This window comes from Clupea harengus, chromosome 4 (assembly GCF_900700415.2).
Source record: "Clupea harengus chromosome 4, Ch_v2.0.2, whole genome shotgun sequence".
NCBI lineage: Eukaryota > Metazoa > Chordata > Actinopteri > Clupeiformes > Clupeidae > Clupea > Clupea harengus.
In genome coordinates, this window is record NC_045155.1 from 21,407,216 (window position 1) to 21,427,215 (window position 20,000).

General features: G+C 49.0%; 1 protein-coding gene across 4 annotated transcripts in view; it reads right to left on the minus strand.

Moving 5' to 3' along the window:
* The window catches only part of plxna1a (plexin A1a), a 165,582-nt gene that overhangs the window by 80,434 nt on the left and 65,148 nt on the right, over window positions 1-20,000 (minus strand). For all 4 annotated transcript variants that reach the window (XM_031566759.2, XM_031566757.2, XM_031566758.2 and 1 more), the window contains exon 4: window positions 8,235-8,366. In XM_031566759.2, coding sequence (XP_031422619.1) covers window positions 8,235-8,366 — 132 coding nt within the window. The remainder of the gene's footprint in view (window positions 1-8,234; window positions 8,367-20,000) is intronic.

Genomic DNA, 20,000 nt, shown 5'->3' on the forward strand with positions numbered 1-20,000 from the left:
AGAGAGAGAGAGAGAGAGAGAGAGAGAGAGGAGATAGAAGGGTGGGAGTGGGGGGAGAGCACGTGAGCAACAAGCAGTGCTGATACATTTATTCCACATGCGGCCGGGCCGGACCTCGCCTGCTGTAATTGTTCCATCTGCGCAATTTGGGCCAAAAATTGGCTGTGCCATCACAGCAAGCTCTGGAGATGGATGGGTTATTTTATCTGCCCCTTAACGTACGTGCACACTCTATCTCTCTCTCTCTCGCTCTCTCTCACACACACACACACACACACACACACACACAGACAAACAATGACAGGAGACTTGCACTAAACAGAATAGGTCATCCTTTTGGGCTACCTCCTCCCTAAAAACTGACGCAGCTTAATTTACTCGGAGTAAACTTTTCCTTCGGGAAGGGCTCCTTGGTGGCATGTTTTTCTTGCCCCACCTCATCCATCTTGAATTTGGCCACGCACAAAGGAAGAAATGGCAAATGAAATCATAGATCATGGTCAAGGAGCCAGACACAGCCTAGAGAGGCAAAGAGAGAGAGTGTGTGTGTGTGTGTGTGAGTGGAGAGGGAGAGAGAGAGAGAGAGAGAGAGTGTGTGTGTGTATGTGTGAGTGGAGAGGGAGAGAGAGAGAGAGAGAGAGAGAGAGAGAGAAAGAGAGAGAGAGACCCCATTCTCAAATAACAAACATGCACACCTGTGCGATCTGTGCAGGCCACATACCGTGCTTTCGACAGCAGGAGGAAGGAAGGAAGGAAGCAGATACTAATACTTGAAGAACTTCCCTTGTCTAAAACTGCGACAGCAATACTCTGCTTTCTGATCGAGACTACAATGAGGAAATAGACTACTGAGCTGTTCTGAGCAACAGATGACAGATTGGTCTTGACAAAAGCCACATTCTGAGAACCCCCTTTCATTTTCCCCTTCTCATTTTCCCCCACTGGTTTTATATTTATCATCTTCCTGAAGGACTAGTCATGAAATAATAAGGTCCTGTTGCATCCCTGCTCTGACACTGACTGACCCAGAGAGATGTTCACCAGAGATGTGGGCTTCCCTCAGTGGACCTCAGAGCTCTACTCCTCTAGTGCGTATGAAGGCCCTCCTCCTGACCAGCAGCCTCCCAATCTCATTCATTCAGCACACCCAAAACAGAAGAAGAGAGCAAAATCTGTCTGCAGAGAAATACATGCGGCAGATAAATGCAGTTAATTAGGTTAAGATGAGCAGAGAGCATACGAGAAGAAAACCAGGCTTGGCAACAGAGAACCAGGGCTCTCTCTCTGTGTGTGTGTGTGTGTGTGTGTGTGTGTGTGTGTGTGTGTGTGTGTGTGTGCGTGTGTGTGCGTGCGTGCGTGCGCATGTGTGTGTGTGTGTGTGTTTGTGTGTGACGGCGGTTGAGCAGGGTGTAAGTCATAATCCTGCACGGAACACTGAGGCTCCTGCTTAATCAGGAGGCTCCCAGTACGTGTGTCAATGATGTTGCTTCCCTGCAATGCGGTCAATAGAGCTCCTCTTCCTCATCGATACAGATGCATGTCAGAGGATTACAAGGTGGTGGAGGCCAGGCACACACATACACATGCACCCAGAGAGAGAGAGAGGGAGGGGGAAGAGAGAGAGAGAGAGAGAGAGAGAGAGAGAGAGAGAGAGAGGGAGAGAGAGAGAGAGAGAGTAACTATGGAGCTGTGTAGTCGTCTGGAGAACTACCCCTGGTGGGGGTCATTTGGAGCGGGTCTTCAGGTAAGGGAAGAAGCCTCAAGCTCCAGCCGGGCTTTGAGCGGGTGAGATAAACAAGGTGGCTCTCCTCTACACAGTAATTACTGTAATACCCTGTGCTGCCTTACTCAAGCCAACAAGGGAAATATGAGAGCAGTGGAACTCAAGTGCACGCGCACACTACACACACACTACACACACACACACCACACACACACACACACACACACACACACACACACACACACACACACTGTTGGCGCATTTCCTTCCACATCGTCACGCTATCGTCCCTGCCTATATTAAGACGTCCGCTTCACAAATCAAATTTCAGTCAGCTGATACTTCCCGTCCCCGTGCTGATAGACGGAGAGAGGCCCTCGCAGAGGCTGCATCCTGCTGTGACCTTCAAAGGGCTCCTCCCTAATTGGCTGGCTGGCCCAGTGTACAGTTTCCCAGAGTGACTCCACTCCACTCCACTCCACAGCCCAGCCACACGGCTGGCAGCCACCGGCAGGACGCCGAGCCCATAGGACAATGGTGCTATTGTTGCCACCATCAAGAGCATTGGAATGTCTATGAAGTGTTTAAATGGGAGTTGGGCCAGATATTTCCACCGTTCTGTGAAGGCTACAGAGTTTGTATTCAATGCACAATTCAATAAACTATTTTTTTAAGCACGATTTGTTTCTGTGCTTGGAAAAACTTTTTTTTGAAGAATGAGCTATAGAAGAAAAGCTATATGAGCACAGCTCAAGTCTCCCTCAAAGATATATCCAGCGGTGGTCAGTGGGTTAACACTTACACATCAGTGCCATAAATGCTTACGTGGATCAGAGTTCAAATCATCTGATGTGGGTCCCAAAGCCCACCCTGGGGCTCAGAACACTGTGTGACTCATGACACCTCCATCCATCCACACATGGAATAAGACGTCCTTATTAGGACACACCTGCTGCAGCTCCTAAGGCAGTGAAGAACTTTCAAGTGTACACACACCTATCATCAACATGACTTTAACACTCTCCATAGACAAGCAAACACACATGCAAAAGCATACAAACACAAACACACACACACAAGCACACACACAAACAAATAAACACACCCACACACAAACAAATAAACACACCCACACACAAACACACACACACACACACACACACACACACACACACACACACACACACACACACACACACACACACACCTGAATCCTGTGCCTTTATTATGAGTCCAGATTGCAGTCAGGAGCAGGGGAAAGAGGGGTAAATAAAGCGTGTAGGGCTAATGGAAGTTTCTGGCCTCCCGCTGTAATGGGACAGCAGTGCATCTCTCCTCCCGAACGCCAACGTGAACGTGAACGCCAGCTCTGGGCTGAGATGACGGCGCCAGGATATCTGAAACTTTTAATTAACTGGGTGTGAATACAGGCGAATGGGGAAATTGTTCTGTCAGCCAGGAAAATGGAGTTTTTGATGTTTGAGGCACGACTTGGCCCTCCAACCTGGCACTTCTATTATCCAATAAAGAGATACAAATACTACAGGGGGCGGGGGGGGGGGGGGGAGAGGACAAGCTATACCTTTCCACCAATTGTGATGTTTTGACTTTCAGGGAAATAGCGCTGGTGCTCGTAGCAGGAAAATGGTTTATGTTTTTTTGATTACTGCAAGACATGTAGCCCAGGAGGAAGTAATAGGGCATCTGAAAGAAATATTATGTCTGCCATGCTGGATTTCATTTTATTTAATGCATGCAGAATGCAATGGAAATTCTGCCTCGCATCAAGCAATTTACAAGGTCACGGGTAACCAATCCCATCTCCTGTTGCAGTAATTCTCAGGAGATACATGCTTGAATGAGTTTATATCCGTTAATCAATTGATGGAACACCAAATAAATATAACAATGTTGCACTCGATGCAATGGTATCTAGCCATGCTGTCAGCTGGTCATCAGTGAAATCAATGGAAACCCCCATCAAGACAGTCTTCAGTCAAATGTCTAATAACCTGATGTATTTGCAACTACCTCACGATTGATCATCACTTGTATTGATCGTCTGCTAAATGTGGTCAAGAGCCACACCACTTATTTGTGTATGGAATCCATCAAACAGATTGGGAGTTTGTTCTATCCATCATTTACTGCAACAGCTGTAGTTATAATGAATGGAGCGATAGGTGACAATTAACTATGGGGGAAGACATTATGTGTGATCAATATCATTGATTGACATACCAGATTTAAGGTTGACATGGAGACTCGAGAAGTGACAAGAAAAGTGACCTAACAATGTGACATATTATGAAACAGAAACAATGGGAGAAAATCTATGGCAAAGTTGCTTCACAGCTGAGATATGATCAAAATATTCTACCCGTTAGGATCAGACACAACAACAGACCCCCCACCCCCCCCCACCCCACCCCCTACACCAATTATGCCAGACAAATGAGCCCAAAGGAGAGGAGGGGGTGTCCTGTGTGTGTGCAAGGAGGGCAGAGGGAAGGCTAGAGACAAACAGGAGTTTGAGTTGAGGTGTGCGTGAGAGGAGGACTGACAACAACAGACCCAATCACTTCTGACCAATTAATCTCCACGCCTGCACCTCCCTGTCATGAAGAGGGAGAGCGGAGGAGGAGCAGGCTGGCGTGCAGCGCTCACTCCGGACCGGTGGGGACAGACTCACGGAGAGGAGAGGAGAGGAGAGGAGGGCTGTCAGACGTGAGCTGCTTCTCCAATTTACAGCCGGAAAAATGGAGGCAGAGTGATTGATGTGTGTGAGTGGGAGTGTGTGAGCCTGGCGCGTGTGTGTGAGGGGACACAGCCAGGCTGTGCTGAGGTGTGTGCAATTGTAGCTTCATTCATCAGACCTATAATCACACACACACACACACAGTCGATACATGCTTCTCATTAAATGACACACATTAACAAGGCACCGTTGTGGAGGGGGAGGGAGGCAGCGCTTCCTTCCTGGTGTGTGTGTGTGTGTGTCTGCTCTGCCATTGATGTGTGTGGGGAGGCGGGTAGAGACCTGCTGGTGTGAGGTGTGGGGGCACGGAGGCAGAGATGACCCACCCCCCACAGTGGGGCTAATGAGCAGCCCCAGCAAAGCCAAACCTGCCCTGCAGCACTCTCTCAACCAGCTCCCCTTAGAGCCACACACACACACACACACACACAGCACCAGTCCCAGGATGGGTGTGTGTGTGTGTGTCTGTCTGTCTGTCTGTGAATGTGTTTGAATTAAATACAGATCCTGATTGAAGCTGTAAGAGGGAGGTGTGATACGTGTGTGTGTGTGTGTGGTGGGGGAGGGGAGGGTGGTGAGTATGATGCATACATGAGACTGGTTAATAGAGGCCTGAGTCCCAGGTGACATCCAGCCCTAAGGCATCTATCCACCCCATCCCACCCCACCCCCGCTTCCTCTCCCTCTCTCCCTGCCTCACTGACCACACCAACATGCCTCCCATCTACATAACAATAGCTCTCATTCCCTCCGGGTGATGGATACATGTGTGTGCTTCACTGAGTGCGTGAGTGTGTGTGTGTGTGTGTGTGTGTGTGTGTGTGTGTGTGTGTGTGTGTGTGTGTGTGTGTGTGTGTGTGTGTGTGTGCCTGTGCGTGTGCGTGTGTGTGTGCGCGTGTGTGTGTGTGTGTGTGTGTGTGTGTGTGTGCCTGTGCGTGTGCCTGTGCGTGTGCGCGTGTGTCCATGTGTGCATGTGTGCTTGTGCATGTGCATGTGCATGTGTCTGTGTGTCTCTTTGTGTGTGCATGTATCTTTAGAACCCGTGTGCACAGGCAAACATGCTTATAAAAGGCTGTGGACCATTAATGAAGAACACTTAAATGTAACATTTGAAGTGTCCCAAGGTGAATTTGAAAGCAGTTTTTGTCACTACGTAGGTGCTGGTGCATGCTGTGGGCTGCCTGCACATAATGATATGTGACACACATATGGTTAAGGCCAAGGATAGCTACACTCACGCCTACTCTTTTCCAACCACTCCAGACTTTGCCAATGTCAGGGCCAGTCAAATGGAACCCATTTGTATCAATTACCGAGCATCTTTTTCCTTAAAGATTTCGACACATTAAAGATGATTATCTCTAATCGCTGGGAAATTGCATGTGGCTCGGTGGTGGCAGGCTCGCTGTGGAGGAGTCGTGGCGAGAGCGAGAGCAGAGTCGAGGCACAGTCATTAGAGGAGAGAAAGATGAAACGATGGCCACTGGAACCCGACCCCATGAGAGTACAGCGACTGGAACCCGACTTCACAGTGCATATCCGTCCACAAATCTTTTCCTCCTGTGAATCACAGAACGGCCAAGGCAGAGAGGACGGGTCTCTGTGGACTTGGACTATAGCTGCCTCTCATTGAGAACAGGTTAATATGAGGGGGAGATTTAGGCAAGCCATTTGGGTCAAATAAGTGGAACACACAGGCAGCACACACTACAGCTGCTGATCTTGTAGTTCTTAGTTCAGGACAAAAGACTCTGCTCAAAAGATTCCACTTCACATTAGTTTCCAGTGTGTAAAAGACGTAATAATTGAATGTGTTAGAAGAGAGGGAGAGTGATTAAGCTGACATAGATGGACTAAGGGACGTCAGCACAGAGAGAAAGGCACACATTTATCATGTATAGTCCTTTCATGCAGGACTGCTGCTGGTCATCAACTGATCAGTAACACATGTAGCAGAGCTTGGTGTCCTCAGTGAAGGTAGCACAATTAAAAAACACCAACTATTCTCAAAGTCAAAACTCTTCCTATCCAGCTTCATTTGTCCTCACTCAGAAACACAGTGGAGATTGCAATGCATACAAAGGTAAGTTTGACACTTTGGAGTTCCTGACAAAAAAAAATGAGAACATTTCTCCGATCTCTCTCTGATGTGGAGGTTAAACAGCAGCAGCTGATTTCCCCTAGAGGAAAGGATGTGTGTGTGTGTGTGTGTGTGTGTGTGTGCATGCATGATTGTGGCAGAGGCCGTCACGGCTGGAAGCTCCCCGCCGCCCTGAAATCATCTGATGGAAAAGGGCTATTGATATTCAGTCTGACTTTCGCCAGTTGTCAGGGACGACAGCCAGCACTACCCTTGATGCCGGGGTCCGGTGTGTGAAGTCATGCCGACACTCATCACCCCCACCTACCCTCCCCCCAATCACTTGGCTCCTCTCACAATCCCACCAGAAAATCAGAGAGCTGGAGTGGTCAGCAGCGCTGTTCCCAGGTCTGCAACTCAGTGTGGACACTCACTCAGGGACAGCAGGAGAGCAGATCTAGGGACAGTAGTCAATGATTTCTGCCCAAAGGGACACTGAACCTCTAACATCTAAGAACATGGTTAGAGGGCGTTGAACAGGGGCTTATTATTCATATTAACATGTATGTGTTGGACACTGCTCTGGAAGCTTATTATTAATATGAACATGTATGTGTTGGACACTGCTCTGGAAGCTTATTATTAATATGAACATGTATGTGTTCAACTGCTCTGGAAATGTTATTGCTTCACTTGCACCATGCTCAACACAGCGGGCCACAGCTGATCCTTTGCCAAAGGCAGCCTGATGCTGATTGCTGGCATCAAGAGAAGTGTGCAGGGTGGGTTAGCATGTGGGTTAGCATGTGTAAAATAACAGGGGAGCACCCTGCACATTTGCCTTGCTGTAAAGCCCCCACGCATGTCTCTTTGCTCTCCGAGAAAGTGATTACAACCTCTTTCTGAAAGAAGATGAAAAAACCTTGCTCGCGCCATTGACACACTTCAGATGTGCCTCTAATGATGACAGAAATGTCCTTTAATGAGAGCTCAAGTGTTGGCTCTCCAATTAGGGGCTCAAAAAAGATGGGGGTGTGGGACGGGAGGAGGGGCAATGGAGGCTAGAAAGAGAGAGAGAGAGAAAGGGAGAGAGAGAGAGAGAGAGAGAGAGCGGCAGCAGAAAGAGAGGGAGACAGCGAGAGAAAGGAAGAGAGAGAATTCTCCCTCTGCCTGTGGGTGATTTGAGTGGCCCCTATTTTCCATCAGTGAGGATCAGAGCGAGCCCCTCCCTGATCTCCCGCAAAGTAGGGTGCAGCTCGTAGGGTGCGAGGGAGGGGGAGAGTGGGGGGAGACAAGAGAAAGAAGAGAGAGAGAGAGACAGACAGAGCCGGAGAGAAAGAGAGGAGCGTGCACATGTGCCAGCAGCAGGAGGCGGCGCAGGGAGAGGAGGTTTAAGTGGGTGGATGGAGGGTTCGTGGGTGTTGAAGACAAGAAAGACATGCAAGAAATCCTGCTGAGAGTCTGATCAAAGTTGACATGTAGTTTCTCTCACTCCGTCTGTTCTCTTACTTGTCTTCTTCTTTGGTTTCTTCTCATAGCTCTCTGTCTTTCTCTTTTAGAGAGAAGCGGTGCGTGCTGCATGTGTTTTTAGCATAAACGAGTCTGTCTTTATGCTTGTGTGTTCCCATGAACCAGAGTGCGCAGTGCTTTGAAGTACAGTAAAAGCATCTTACCTCCTTATTGTTGAGGACGTAGAGGTGCTGGTGGTTAGGGCTGAAGAGAAGGTCCCTCAGGATGGGGTTGCCCTCGCTCACCGCCAGGTTCTCGTACAGCAGTGCCGGCTGGTTGATGGAGTTCACCAGGATCTGCAGAACAAAGAGGAGACCCAGTGGTTTAGGCAAGTCTAACGAAGGGAGCCGGAGAGAGGGGAAGAAGCTTCCAGCTGTGAAGGAGGGAGGGATAGGAGAGGGAGGGAGGGAGGGAGGGAGGGAGGGTAGAAGATGAATGGGAAATCATTGGTGATGTGTCTGTCTGGATGACAGAGCAGGGCGAGGCCCTCTGCTTCATAACCTACGTGTGTAAAATAAAATCTAATGCCCCGTAAATCTGAGCGTCTCTCCTACATATGGGCTGACACCTTCACCGGCTCACACATTCCACCTCAATCTGAGGAGAAGGTAGTGATCAAATAGGAATGCACACACACCAAGTCCAGAGACAGACACCACAAACACACACATACAAGGCAACACGAAACCACACTTCTCTTCTTGGCTGATCTCAGAACAGCTCTCATCACATCAGCATCTCTCTATCTGAAATGCATTTACACACACACATGTACACACTCACATTTTATGTTCTCACACCACCACATACACACTCACATTCATACTCTCTCTCTCTCTGTATCTCTGCCACACACACACACACACACACACACACAAAGCTCTAGCCCTCTGCTTGATTTCATTATTATTTTCCTTTTAGAGTGTGTGGTGTCTCCACGCTCCATTCCCTCCCAGCAGTGGCTCAGCGGTCATTGCCACACGGGCGTTCAGGGGTCTGCCCAGCTAATACAGCCATTTAGCACAGATGCCTGAGCGGCTAGATCTTCGTTCAGGGGCCGGCAGGGCCACAGGTCCGTAAAGCCCTGAAAACAAATGCTCCTAATGCTCCACGGCCCCAGCCTGACGCCTGGACTGGTCTGGGTTCCTGGCTCACGCTTACTGCATTGGGGCCCCTCTCTCCCTGCTTTCAGGAGCCCGCTGACCTGAGGTCATGAGTATGGGGCACTCCTGCGCTGTGGTAGTTCAGGGCCTAATGATGTACTCAGCAGCAGGTGCCTGAGACCCCGCTGCTGATTAATAGCAGAGGGCCTTCTATGTGACCACATCGGGAGCACATTAGCCCAGCCTCTTCCCTGCTAACACCCCGACGCTAATGAAGAACAAAAGTGGAGCTGGAAGGACAGGAGGAGAGATGTGGAGCCCCAACTCCACCCGACCCACTTACACTTCCATGCTTGATGATGCTATTCAGCGGGCCTGGATGTGTCTTCATTCATTGCAGTCGTATTTTTTAAGGTTTGTGGAGCAGCCACTGCCCTGTAAAAGGAGGCCATTTTGGCTCAAGGACACGTGTCAGCAATTCAGAGGTCAGATGTACACAGGAAATGAGATAACTTGACTTGGCAATGGCAACCATTAGCCTATTAACCATTAGTGTGTACTGAATTTGAGGGATTGGAATGCAGAGGTTAAATAACCCAAATCCTCACTATCACATGATTCTCATGAGAGGATGGAAATGAGTATTGAACACGCGTTCCCTTCCTCCTCTCTCTTTGCCTCTGCCTCTTCCTCTGTCTCTCTCCCTCTCTCTCTCTCTCTCTCTGCCTCCCTGTCTCTCCCTCTCTCTCTCTCTGTCTCCCCCGTCCCAGGCCATTCTCTTGCTCAATGATGTTCCCTCCAGGACGCGCCTCATTAAAGAAGCACTGATAAAAAACCAAGGACACAGCATCCTCTTCCTCGCTGCTTCCGGTACGCTTGCCAAACGAGGATAAAAGAATTCCCTACAGTGGCAAGAGGATCCTCCTACTGTGTCCTCGCACTTTCTTAAAGAGAGTCATGGGGGGTGCGAAGCTGTGGAGCAGCGGGAGCCCAGAACATTCCAGAAGATGTGCCGCGGGTTCCGTCACCTAGGGGCCTCATTTGTTTGTTTTTTCCTTTTTTTTCTTTTTTATGTACTATCATACATGTTTAGCTTTCATTTACACAGGATGTACCACCAGAGGACATCGCTTCCCCTGCCCTCTCTCCCGTGTTTGGGAAGGCCTCCCCCAATTAGCAATTAGTCAGGACGGTTGGCTCTCCTGCAGGAGTAGTGATGTATTAGCCCTGGTTTCCTCCTTTAATCCTAAAATCCTTTAATTTCAGGCTCCTCAAGGGCAGGCACAAGTGGGTCCACCATGCCGCCGCATTCATTCACAGGCGTGCAGGAGGAAAGCCATCAGCCTTGATGATTGTTCATACAATGGCGCTTTGGCTGAGTGCCCTTGCACTTTTTTGTGAATAAGAAACGCACAGCAAACCCTCATCCCCCTTCAGTCCATCCTGCCTCATAAAGGTGTCGGAGCAATGAAGTAGCAGGGACGACAAAACACAAACAAATCCAATCCCAACCCCGGGGCAGAGCGTTTTTACATCCCAGCGCAGCGGAGCGAGTTCAGCCTTATTGCTGTTGTCCCCAAAGTAGATACCGTGTCACTTGCGCTCAATCACATCCAAGGGTCACGTCCCCCTCCTCTACCCAGCTCCACTTCAAACGCTCGCTTTGTTTGCTGGCTACACTCCGGGGGAAATTCTCGCAAACAATCTGAGAGGGACGGCAAGACCAAGTCACACATGACAGACTGTGGGCTGCCTCGTAGCCTTTTGCCCTTCAATATCATCAGAACACATCTACCGCCACTGAGAGAAAATCCCATTTAGCGAAGCATAAAGAGTGTGAACTCAGCATTGTTTATGGCTGCCTGTTGTATGTTAATAGCCCAGTAGCTCATGGTAGCTTAGCTTGAGAGGATGTGATACAGTGTCAGCACTCGGCCCATTTTCACTTTACATTTACATTTAGAGTATTTACATTTCTCAGGTTAAGTGTAGAATGTGCCATTCACTAAGCTTTCCTCAACCTCAACAGTTCACATATCTTGCTTTTCCAACATCAAAGCATTGAGCATTGGCCATAAAATCAAGAGCAGCAAACCATAAATTAAGCCAGAGCTTGTCCCCCAACCCCAAGGTTTCAGGCAGATCTCTAATTAAGGTCACTAAGAGTTCAAACGAGGTTTCAACCCCATGGTCAGCACCATGCACCACACCAGTAACGAGCCAGATCAAATTGTCTGCAATCCTGCATTGGACTCGCAGACTAATAAGATGAATTTGTTTAATTCTATAAGATGGTCTGCCACTGAAGGACTGAAAACCCCTGAGGAAATACCTGCACAGATTTTGAAAGGCAAGTGACAGCTGCTTTATCAAGGAATTCCAGCCTGGCCAAAGACGATAGCGACCTACTGACACCCAGTTGGTGAAAATCTATTTACTCTGGTTTGGATCAGTACAGAAGACATTTGGTTAATTGAATCAAACTAGGGGCACTTTCCCGATGAGACGAGAACCAATTTCATTAGAACCCCATGTTTAAGTATGATCAATACTCCAACACCACATGTTGGCTATTTAATATTATACTGCCTTTGTACCTGTTTAAGCATAGTCAATATTTAAACGCACATTGTAAAAACTGAAACACAGCTATAAGAGACCGGTTACGGTTCCCTTCTGAGACGATGTTTCTCAGAGAATGGATTTCCTCAAGATTATGGTCAGTTTTATTTTTGTGTTGATCTGCTTGTATTAGCCGACGCTCCAGCAGCCTCATTTCCCCTAATAAAGCAGTTCTCCAGACTGGTGCCAAGCCTGGGGGGGTGGAGGAAAGAGCAGCGGAGGGGGGGGGGGGGGGGGGGGGTACTATAACACCATCCCAATGGAGCCAGGCTGAGGGAGAGTGTCTCCAGCCGACAAGAGCGACCCTTTCTGGAGGGCATCCAAAGTATCCGGCAGGTCCTGCTGACTTCACAGTCTGTACCTTGCTCAGGAAAAAAAATATGACTGAGAGAAAAAAAAAAGAACCTTGTACACACAAACTCATTCAGCTCGATCAGCGAGACAGATTACTCAGTGAAATTAATCATCGTTCGCTTGCTGCACCAGTGGCCACACCACACGATGTCAAACAAAAAGCAGAATGGACAGACAGCCTTAGACGGGCTCCGCGGCGGCGCTGTCCCCGTATGGCGTCCTGCATGAGGGACCCGGTGGGTGGCGTCCTTAATGCAAGGGGAAAGGAGCGGAGGAAGGTTTGTCTTTGTGCAAGTGAAGACTATGAATAACCCACCCTCCTCCCCTCTGCGCTTCCTTGTATTAGTGTCGCATCTGTTCACCCAGAAAAGCACACAGGAGTGCAGCGCACACCCAACCAACAACGCAGAGAGAAAGAGACAAGCGACGGCCTCTGGGGAGCGCCTGGGATGTCTCAGCCTCCACCCTTTTTAATCTTTCAGGCCCTCTGCGGGTAGAGATTCTCCCCGCGCCAGTCAACCCTGCTGCTGCTACAAGCAGCACTCCTCTGCGCTCTTGACATAACTAGGTCTCCCTGTGAATAATAAACCAGCCAACAGATTCCTGCCTTTGATATGTGACCCATTGAAGTGGAGATCTGCATCTGATTGAGCACAATTGCTGGCTAATTAATGAGACAGAGGGGACACGCACTGCTGCTGCTGCCGCTGCTGCCACTGCTGAGCTCTGCCAGGGCTGTCCAGGCCAAGTCAGCTCCCCAGGGAAAGAGGTTTAGAGAGCGTCTGAGGGACAGGCATCAGGCCCCCATGGAGTGAACTCTGCCTTAAATAAGGAAAGGGGTCCAGCTAAGGGGGTGAGGACTGACACCATGAAAAGCAAGCAGAGTCATCAGGAGTTCTGGGTCTTGAATAAGCCTTTCTTCCCCCACACAACAAAGTGCTAATCTCAATTTGACCTCAGTGGTTACAGAACCAAAAGGTGGGACATCTTCTCTTCATTGAAGGAGGGATGAGAGCAAATGGAAAGGAGGAGGTAATCGTGGGAGTCGTGAAATCTGTGATTACAGCCCGCCCTCGCCAGCTGAGTCCTCCGCCGTCTGCGCCGCCGTGCTGTGGCAGGGTCATCAGAACATCGCCTGACCTCAGCCTCGCCTGAATCACCATATCAATCTCACTAGCTTTCTGCCCAAGAAGACTAAACGCATCTTGAAGGTTCCATTCCCTCGTCTGTGCATGCTTTAGTGGGACAAATTTGTAATTCTGGAAACAGCTGGGGGGGGGTTTCCATGCAAAAAGGTCTGTTTCTCAAAGCAATGTGTTCTGCAAAGGGTTAACACTGTTGAGCAGCACAGAAGGTGTGCTCTTTGGCCTAGATAAGGGTACTGTTGGAAATAAGTATGCCCCTTGAGCCTGGAGGAGAGGAGAGAAGAGACAGCAGGGACAGACTGGACGCAGACCCACTGAAGGAAAAAGAAGAGGCCAGTGGCGTGACTCAGAGGTCTCCAGATACCTGCCCCGAAGTTCTTGCTTTCACAACCCCAGCTATGAGTGTTTTATTATGACAACTCTTACTGTAGATGATGCCTGTTCCCCATTGCTCTCTCTCTCCCTCTCTCTTTTCCCTCTCCCTCTCTCCTTGCCGCTACATTTCACCTCGGAGCAATATCTGATTTGGCTCTGGGGTCTGCAGGGTCCTTGAAGCACTGGAAGGAATTGTATTTCTATTGTCTCTCCTCTCCTCTCTCCAGCCTCCTCCTCCTCCATGTCCTCTGACACACCAGACACACACCAGCAGTCAAGCAAGACAAACTGTCCTGCTGAAACTAGCTGAAAAAATGGAGGATGCCCTGAAGAGAGTAAGAAAGTGACTCTTAAGCCCTCTCCCATTTGTCAGTGGCAGCACAATGGCAGTGAGCGGGCATGTCTCCTATCCTATGCAACCCTGCCACGTGCTATCATCTGAAGGCAACAAAGCATATTAATGAGGAACTTCATGTTGGGCTAGCTATGGTTACCAGTTTCACTGGTGTATTTCATTCATTCCTAATTATGCCCTCGGGTGAAAGAACTGTGCTTTCAATAGGTCATTAAACTAGACAGGGATCATGGTCTCCTTACATGACAGGGGTAATCTTTCCTGCATTCTCAGCATCCACACTCCCCATCCGTCTAAGAAAGACTATTCCTCATGTGGCCAAATGAAAGCAAGGCCAGACCAGATGCCCATCTATGGGTGAATGCGCTCCCTCACTATTACGCACCATGCTCTGAGTTGCTGTATGTCTGAGAATATAGGTCAGCACTGCAAACAGAGCATGGCTCTTTGTGGCCCCTCAGGCTAGTACAGAAGCCTGTGAGACAGGAAACCAACTCTCTCTTCAGCTAGTACAGAAGCCTATGAGACAGGAAACCAACTCTCTCTTTAGCTGGCTGCTGTTCAACATGTCCATCTTGTCCAACGCTCTTGATTGATGAGTGGATGGTGAGTTTAGCCCTTTCACTGCAATAGTGAACAAAATAGCCTCTAAGTATGCCATTTCCTGGGTAACTGACATGAGGACCCTCCTTTTTTCCAACTTCATACGCCACTCAAATACCCAAGCAAGAAAAACACAAGCGCAACACAGCACAAATGAGTGGCCCCTGTGGAGACTGTGGTGACCGCGGGAGCCAGGAGAGAAAACAATCCCGGCGAACTCCCACAGACCAATTAGAAGACATGACATGACATGCGTTGGGGCGCAGGCCTTCGTCTTCGTCTTCATCCTGACGGCGGGGAGCGAGTCACCTGAGAGCGGTCCCTGAGGAGAGGTGCCATTAGGAGCCATCATAACACTCGCAGGAGCAGCTGGGAGACACCAGCTAAACACTCCGCTCCGCACCGCTCATAATAATCCCACAGAAGCCGCCGCGGTGACGGCACAGGAGCATCGGAGCCGCAGCCAGTCACCCCGCAGCCCAGCAGCAGCCCTGAGACTGATGATGCAACATGGCCCACTGAGTTATGCCGTAAACATAGTGGAGGGCCAAGGCAATTACTTAGCCAAGTTCTACGCAACACACAAAAACAGCCTAGAACTGCTGAGAGGTGTTATTTATGTATTTGGGTCTGAGGGGGGAAACTACATGCACCACAATATCTGCAAAAGCCCTGGTGAACGATTGAACAATTGATTTGTCTGAGTTTTATGGTTGAGAAAGCTACAATTTAGCATCAGGTTGACATGTAGTAACATTAGGTTCACATTCCCCATTTGGAGAGAGGTGCCATTTCAGCCCTTGTGAGGCGTGCATGAATCATACAAGGCGAGGATTTGACAAAGCTAAAATCAATAGTGACCACAGACAGACATGTTATCGACGTCAACATGGACTAAAATGATGCTGATAGCATAGCCCCCGTTTAGACTTAAACGTATGAATCAATTGACATTTAAGGAAAGGCAACGCCATGGCTTCTTTTGTTGAAGAAAATTGAGGCTTTTATTAGGTCCATCTGTTGTAAAAAGGAAAAAAAGACTTCTGAGGATTGGGTGCATGAGTGTGTGTGTGTGTGTGTGTGTGTGTGTGTGTGTGTGTAAAAGCACCAGTTTTCAGAGTCTTCACAAGGGTGCCCACAATTAGGTAAAATAGCCAATGATGAGGCATTAATCAGGACATAAAAACAAGCAGCCAGCGGTAAAATCAGCACAAGGCAGAGCCCGTCACATATGGGCTTTTAATGGTACGTGTTCAAGTGGCACGTCTCAAACGTCTCACAGGGGCATATGGTTGTACAAAAAAAGAAAACCCTTACGATCAACCAGCTCCACTTTCTTAGTCCATTCAGGAAGTGAGAGAGACGGGTCGATATGTAATAGTCGTTCACATGACTGGATTGTTTTTACTGAATGATTGGCTGTGCTAGTGTAACACGCAGGGAGAAAATGAACCATTTGGGAATCAGCCTCGGACTGGTGTGTTAGAAGAATACATGCCTCAAGATGGACAGAGAAAGGAGGAGCCATGCAGTCCATCTCTCACTGTACCCGTCTGTAAGCATGAGCCCACGGCTCATAGTGACAGACACTCCATCAGCGCCGTGAGTTTGGTCGGGACAGTGTTGACGCTGAGATCAGGACCTGACTGTTGACTGAGGCCCGGTTAAGTGCTGCCGTAAACATGACCTCCACCTCCTCCATAAAAACACATGAGACAGAGGAGAGTGAGGAGCAGCCCTGGAGGAGCAGGAAGTGCCCGAGTAGAGAGGAGATGAAAGGGGGGAGCATGTGAAGTGATTACACCCCCCTGTCACAAATGAGGACATGAAAGAGAGGAATAGAGGATGTCTGGGAGTGTGGGGGAGTGGTGGTGGGGGCTGTATGCTACTTCCATTGAATGTATAATAACCCCCCCCCCCCCAAAGCTTTGTGTGCCGCAGGGCCTGTTGTTCCCCGGCTGGCTTATCGGCTGCCTAGGTGATTAATTCAGGGACAGTGGTGGAGGAGCGGCCGCCGGCAGGGCTCACAGTGAGGCCGCGCCGCTTGAAAGGCCACCGACTTATCAGCCTGGAACACCCAGCCGCTGCACTCGCATGCCATCACCTCTCACACCCCCTGCACCCACACACACACACACACAGGCACACACATACACACCGCACACACATACACACCGCATACACACCAAACACGTATTGGGTCTGCATACAATAACATGCACACAACAACAATACATGAATTCGAACACACACGAGAAATGAATGAAAGCCACATGTGCACAAGAGCCTTTGCTCTACACAAGCCCTGAGTGTGCACGTGCATACAGGGAAGTCACAAACACAAACACAAACAGTGCCTTTCTCACACACAGGAACAGGACGTGTAAATGAAGCGCTGGCGAGGCAGACATGCTCTACTCCACTCATCATCATACGACCTAGTTTCACTGCAAAAAGTTTACTCTCTCTCACACACACACAGGCGCACAGAGACACACACACACACGCACAAAGACATAAAAACAGATGAGGCTATGATAATGAAACAGAGCTCCTGGGTTCTCTTCACAGATAGGGGAGAGCGGAGGGGGGAAGGGAGCAGACAGGAGAGGAGAGGAGAGGAGAGGGGAGGGGAGGAGAGGAGAGGAGAGGAGAGGAGAGGAGAGGAGAGGAGAGGAGAGGAGAGGGGAGGAGAGGAGGAGACGGTGAGTACACAGAGATCTCCTGTCAGCACAAAATGAATGAAAGATGTGTCTTTCCAGCCGAGCGCATTCCCTCTCAACATCTGTGTGGAAGAAGAGAGGGTAGCCTGCCTGCATGCGTGTGTGTGTGTGTGTGTGTGTGTGTGTGTGTGTGTGTGTGTGTGTGTGTGTGTGTGTGTGTGTGTGTGTGTGTGTGCATTTGGGATAAGAGCCTTGAAGAGCACTGAGGAAGTGCTTCTTTTGCACCTAGCTTTAGGGAGGTAAAAACCCATTGCTGACATAAAATATTACTGAATGCGTGATGTGTGGACTTGGTGTTGGGCTGCAAGGATCACACTCATATTTCATTCCCAATAACCAACACACACTGCAGCTTCACAGTGTCCGCATAGCGTATAGATTTCAATAGCATACCTTTCAACAATGTCTATACAAATGTCTACAATTCAGTTTCACCCCTATCTTGCTGACTGACAGACCTGGATTACATTGCGAGGGGTTGGCTTTCAAATAGCACTTCTGTTTGGTGGGTAAGATAGGGAAGCAAACATTAAGGATGCTTCACAAAGGTCCACTGCACCAGGCACATTCAAGCAAGCCTCTTCACATATTTGAATGAAAACTAATTCTGCTGGCAGGATAATTGTGAAAAACACATCACCCCCGACTCTATTGTGTTCTGCCTCGACAGGCAGCTTCTTACTGTCTGCCAGCTACACATTCACTTCAATCAAAGGGAGAATGCTGTTGGTAAAAGCTGCTTTTCCCGACAAACCCAACGTCATCTCAAATCAAACCAATCCATTATTCCCTTCAAAGAGAGCCAGTTGAGAGTCATCTTGGTGAGCATCACTCTGGGCCATCTACTGTGCCCTAATTGCAGGTCTTGGCCGTGAGACCCCCTGCTTGGACATTCTGTGGATTCCGGGCCCCGACGACTGACCGCACAGCGGGGGCTTTCTGACGACTCAGCCGACCACGCTCAGCCGCAGCACATTCTGTGCTCACCACAGCCGAGAGTGCAGCCGCTTTAAACGGTGGCCTGAGACAAAGGGTCACTAATGTAGCGGCGCGCTAATCGTCGGGCGCAGAGGCGTAGGGGAGAGGTTGGCGCGGGCCACCAGATGATTAGCTCACATCCATGCTTTGTGTCCCGCTGACCAGCGCCTCACGGCGAGCCTAAGCCCAGCAAGCGGGGGTGGAGAGTGGGTGGGGGGTGTAGGGAGGGAGGGAGAAACAGAGAGAGAGAGAGAGAGAGAGAAAGAAAGAAAAGGAGAGAGAGAGAGATTGAGGAAGTGTACTATACACTGTAACACTATACATTCTGAGTTCGACATCACAGCTACATAAGCCTGTGATCTGTAAAACTACAGGGACTACAGAGAAGCTGTCTTGCCTGTTATTTATCTCCTGAAGCACTGTCCTGGTGACTTCATTTGATTGTGGCTACTTGGATGTAGTCCATGGCTTTCCTCACATTCTTGAGAGACAATTCCAATCCATCCCAAAAGCAAATCAATAATTAAATCCTTCTGAAGTGTCTTTTTCAAGGACAAATTCTTTCTCTGTGGCCACATATTACCAAAGGAATTACAGACAGCTCTCTTGTTGTGCATCATTCTCCACTGCAGGAAGGGAGCGACGCTGTGCTGCAGGGACCACTGCCACCAGCAGAGGGCATCGGGCCATCCAGCAGCCCTGAACACATCTCCACTTGCGGTCACAGGCCAGCAAATTAAAACGATCCATCAGCATTATGGCTTTTAATCCACATGTTCTCAGAAAACACCTATTGCTTCTCTCCACTCTTTCCCTCTGTCATTACGCTCTCTATCTATATTTTACTCTCTCTCTCTCCAAGTCTTTGTTCTATATTACATTGGACACTAAATCATTAACCCGCTGCCGCGGCCAGAGAGGCCTCCTGAATGACAAAAGACGTCAGGAATGAGTAATGTCTCGAGTCGCAGGAGAGGAAAAATGTTTTTCAAACAAGGTGTCGGTAAAGAGGGAGAGAACAATGGAATGATCTATCGGCCGATGGACGCGTCCGGTATATCAGCCTGGGGGGGCTGGAGGGGGGGCTGGAGGGGGTGCTGAGGAGGCGCTGGTCCTCCATGCAGGTAATGGAGCCCACTCCCTGTGAGGAGGAGACCAGGCTCAGGTCAGCGCTGGGCCCCTGGATCCTCCTAGCACATAAAGGCTGCCTTGACCCAAATTAAGAACCACTGAGGTGTGTATGACCATTTTATGATGGAGACCCAGAGACAAAATCATAAATTATATCGTAACTGCTAACCCTATTAACGTGTTCTATAGAGCAGTGATGGTGTCCTGTTATTGTATATAGTGTGCTTCAAGCATGGTCTCTCAATATCCAGCTACATCAAGTCTGCTGGACTAAATTAATTCAGCTCCGGTTGAATCTGTATTTTTAAGCCAATAATGTATTATAAACAATATGTTTGCATTTGGTTTCTTCCTTGCAGCCTAACCTTGGTCAGAGAATGTGACTGAGGCACTGGCTGGAATGCAAAAAAAAAAGGAGAGATATGAGGAAGAGAGGGAGGCAGAGAAAGAGTGGGGAAGAGAGCGTGAGAGAGAGAACAAGAGAGGAAGAGAGAGCAAGGGAGAGATAAAGAAAGCATGTTTCTCCTCACACGCTGTATTC